Source organism: Arachis ipaensis, chromosome B09 (assembly GCF_000816755.2).
Source record: "Arachis ipaensis cultivar K30076 chromosome B09, Araip1.1, whole genome shotgun sequence".
NCBI classification, from domain to species: domain Eukaryota; kingdom Viridiplantae; phylum Streptophyta; class Magnoliopsida; order Fabales; family Fabaceae; genus Arachis; species Arachis ipaensis.
Window position 1 is genome coordinate 17,484,355 of NC_029793.2, and position 3,377 is coordinate 17,487,731.

Consider the following 3,377-nt stretch of genomic DNA (forward strand, 5'->3'; position numbering starts at 1 on the left):
TAATATCTAAAATAAAAATAAAACATTTAAAATATTAAGAATAAAGTTAAAACTTAACCTAAATGTTAAGGATTATAGCACCGCTTTATCCATATAACAAGAGTAGTGCTAGGGAGCCAATGGCCTAAGTGTACAATGTGTACAATGGGTATGAATAAAATGAACATCACCTACTATGTAGAATAATCATCCGGATACCAGGGATAATAAACATCTCATATTATAAAAAATTAATTTTGGGTTCACCAAGGTTCGAATTCTTGATCTTCCGAATTTGAAACTCTAATACCATATCCTGAAACTACTCATCCCAAAAACGTAACCTGACAGAACAATGTAACACTAATAATCATATCTCTAATACTTTCTAAACTATCATTGTACGCTTTGTACGCTTAGATCATTGGCTCCCTATACTTTCTCATATAACAATTACCAATCCTTTATTGTTTATTTGTGCAGAGAATGGTGTTGGACCTAGTCATTGTCGTCCACCAACTGAAGAAGAATGGCAACGGATTTTTCTCCCTTTCAGAGGGCTTTGTGCTCGAAAAGGGGTTAGTTATCCAACAAAAATGAGAAGAAAAAAAAAATATTAGTTTTTAATCATTATCTTTTTTGTCTACGTTATCTTTGAAATAGTAAATAAGAATTGAACAGGGTATTTAGTATTTGGTGAAAACTCACGTGAAGTCGACTTCACGTGAAGTTAATGTCTGAGAGCCGTTAGATGATTTGACTTATTTGATTAAATTTTTATCTAGCGACTCTCAGATATCAACTTCACGTGAAGTCGACTACACCTGAGTTTCTACCTTAATATTTACTTTAAAAATATTAAAAATTATGTTTAGTTTGAAAAAAAAAAAATAATTTGTGGTTGTGGACGCTTATTATTTCAGATTGTAGCGACAGAGTTGGTGTTACAAGGCGCTAACGTTACCAGTGCACTTACTCAATACGTAAATGAAAACTATATTAGTAGCGTCATTGTTGGTGCTTCCCAATGGAATTCTTTTATAAGGTTGAATTCTTTTATCTCACAATCATGCATACTCAAGCATTTCCAATAAGTAAAAATCTCTTGCGGTCCATGAGATATATTTTTAGCTTTAATTATTTTGTAAATCTCGATAATTTTATCAAATTTTTAATTAAATTTTTATATTATATCAGATTTTGTAACTAAGTCTTTACTATGACAAAAATATTAGAATTAACCGGATATTCTATTAAATTATACAAAATATTCAGTTAAGTATTAGATATATTCGTTTTGTTTAACAAAATATAAATCTAATATAATATAAGAATTTAATTAAAAAATATATATAAAAATCTAATTAAAATTTTCAATAAAAATATAAAACTACCAAAATAATTAAACCATATTTTTATGTTGTGCTTCTTAAGCATAACTAAAATACCATGGCCTTGATTTTATTTTATTTTATTTTTTTTCAGGAAATTTAAAAATACGGATGTGGCAGCTAGCTTAGCCAAGTCTTTGCCAGATTTTTGCTCAATATATGTTATATCGAAAGGAAAAGTCCAAACTATCCGTCCAGCAGGTCCTGCTCAAAATGGTAAATTCACAAAAGCAGCAACAGTAAAAGGGGTAGCAACGCCAGATTATTTTTTTAACAATTCACCTCAACATATAAACAGGTATGGATCTCCATTAATTGCAATACTTATACATATCTTTTTTTGGAGTAATACAATAAAGACATGGATATCCTTTTCTGTGATTCACTTAGCTTGGTCAAAGAGGCTACATTATCAATGACACCAAGTAATTTTTCACCAATAGAACAAAGTCCAACAATATCCTTTGGAGGCTCTTCACCACAAACCGACAGTGATCTTGAATTCGCAAAGTCACAAATCACTTCGTCAAAATCCAAAGTAAGTAAGTAATGTATCTTGTACTATCAATGCAGTAAGGGTATTTTGGTCATTATAGAACATGCATAAGAAAAGCAGAAAAAAAATTAGAAACTATTAACAATGGTACATGGAAAAGTGAGTAAGTATAGTAAGGGTTATTTTGTAGTTGGGATTGGTTTATTTGTATTTCAATGTGCACCTATATCTAAATATTTATCTTTGTTATCTCTTCTTTTTATATTTTTCGTCTTCAAAACAATGTTAAAGAATTTCAATACAAAAATATTATTCGTATACTAAAATCAGTCATCAATATTTTTATATATAAATATATATGTATAATTTAATTTATTTATATTTTATACTAGTGACTATTTTGATGACTGGTTTTAGTACACACATAGCATAATCGATTTCAATATACTGGTAATAACTAATTATGTAGTTTAACTTACTTTTTCCCATGTGAATGATTAGATTTTTTTTTCCACCCATCTTTATAGAAAAAAATGGAGGAAGAATTAATGAAATTAAAACTTGAACTAAAGAAAACAAATGAGCAATATGGATTGTTCTATAAAGAAGTCGACTCTGCGCATAAGGTATGATGAAATGCTTTCTTTTGAGATATTGTTATTATAATATTTTCTCTATTTAATTTGAATATTAAACTTTAATTCAATTGCCTGAAAAATAAAAAGAGAAAACACTTGAAAAGTACATTTCATATTTGTTATTTAGGGAGTGGATGAGTATGAAAAGGCTAAGCTTTCAAGGCAGAAAACAGTGCATGCTATGGAAAACGAGGAAAATCAAGGAGCTTCAAGTTCTGCCTACATTTATAAAAACATCGTTCCATACAGAAGATACAACATTAAAGAAATAGAAATTGCAACTAATTACTTTGATATTGATCTCAAAATTGGAGAAGGTGGTTATGGACCAGTTTTTAAAGGAGTAATTGACAACACTGATGTCGCCATCAAGGCTGTGAGGCCAGATATAAGCCATGGGGAAAGACAATTTAACCAAGAGGTATCTATAAATAGTTAATGTTTCTTTGGTTTAAATAATGCATTTTTTTTTTCTTGCTATATTAAAAATGACAACTATATTCTAACACATTAACATTGTTAATGTAAATTATTTGTGTAAAATTGTCTTTATACAAAGATAATAATTAAAAATCTTAGATAACAATTTAATCAAATATATTAAATATTTATGTGTGTATTAGTGAGAGCAATTCTAATAAAATATTTTTGGAATTTTAGATTTGACATCTAGAAAAAATGAAATCATCAATCAAATAAGACCAATTTTAGTATAGAAACACAATTTCAATTTGTTGGAGAATCAATTATATTTTTTCACTTTATGTAAAATTTAAATTGAATTAAAAAACTAAATATTAAAATGATAAATCTCATATTTAGAATATCTACAATATTTGATTTTTGTTTAATTTTATTGTGGGTCTCACAAAA

At 27.9% G+C, this 3,377-nt stretch overlaps 1 protein-coding gene across 3 annotated transcripts in view; it reads left to right on the top strand.

Moving 5' to 3' along the window:
• Nucleotides 1-3,377, top strand: part of LOC107619768 (U-box domain-containing protein 52) — a 6,975-nt gene that overhangs the window by 2,274 nt on the left and 1,324 nt on the right. Inside the window, exons 2-7 of one of the 3 annotated variants that reach the window (XM_016322053.2) lie at nucleotides 463-557; nucleotides 903-1,024; nucleotides 1,465-1,668; nucleotides 1,761-1,908; nucleotides 2,394-2,492; nucleotides 2,632-2,925. In XM_016322053.2, coding sequence (XP_016177539.1) covers nucleotides 463-557; nucleotides 903-1,024; nucleotides 1,465-1,668; nucleotides 1,761-1,908; nucleotides 2,394-2,492; nucleotides 2,632-2,925 — 962 coding nt within the window. The remainder of the gene's footprint in view (nucleotides 1-462; nucleotides 558-902; nucleotides 1,025-1,464; nucleotides 1,669-1,760; nucleotides 1,909-2,393; nucleotides 2,493-2,631; nucleotides 2,926-3,377) is intronic. The other 2 variants (XM_021111635.1, XM_021111636.1) reach the window with 2 other exon arrangements.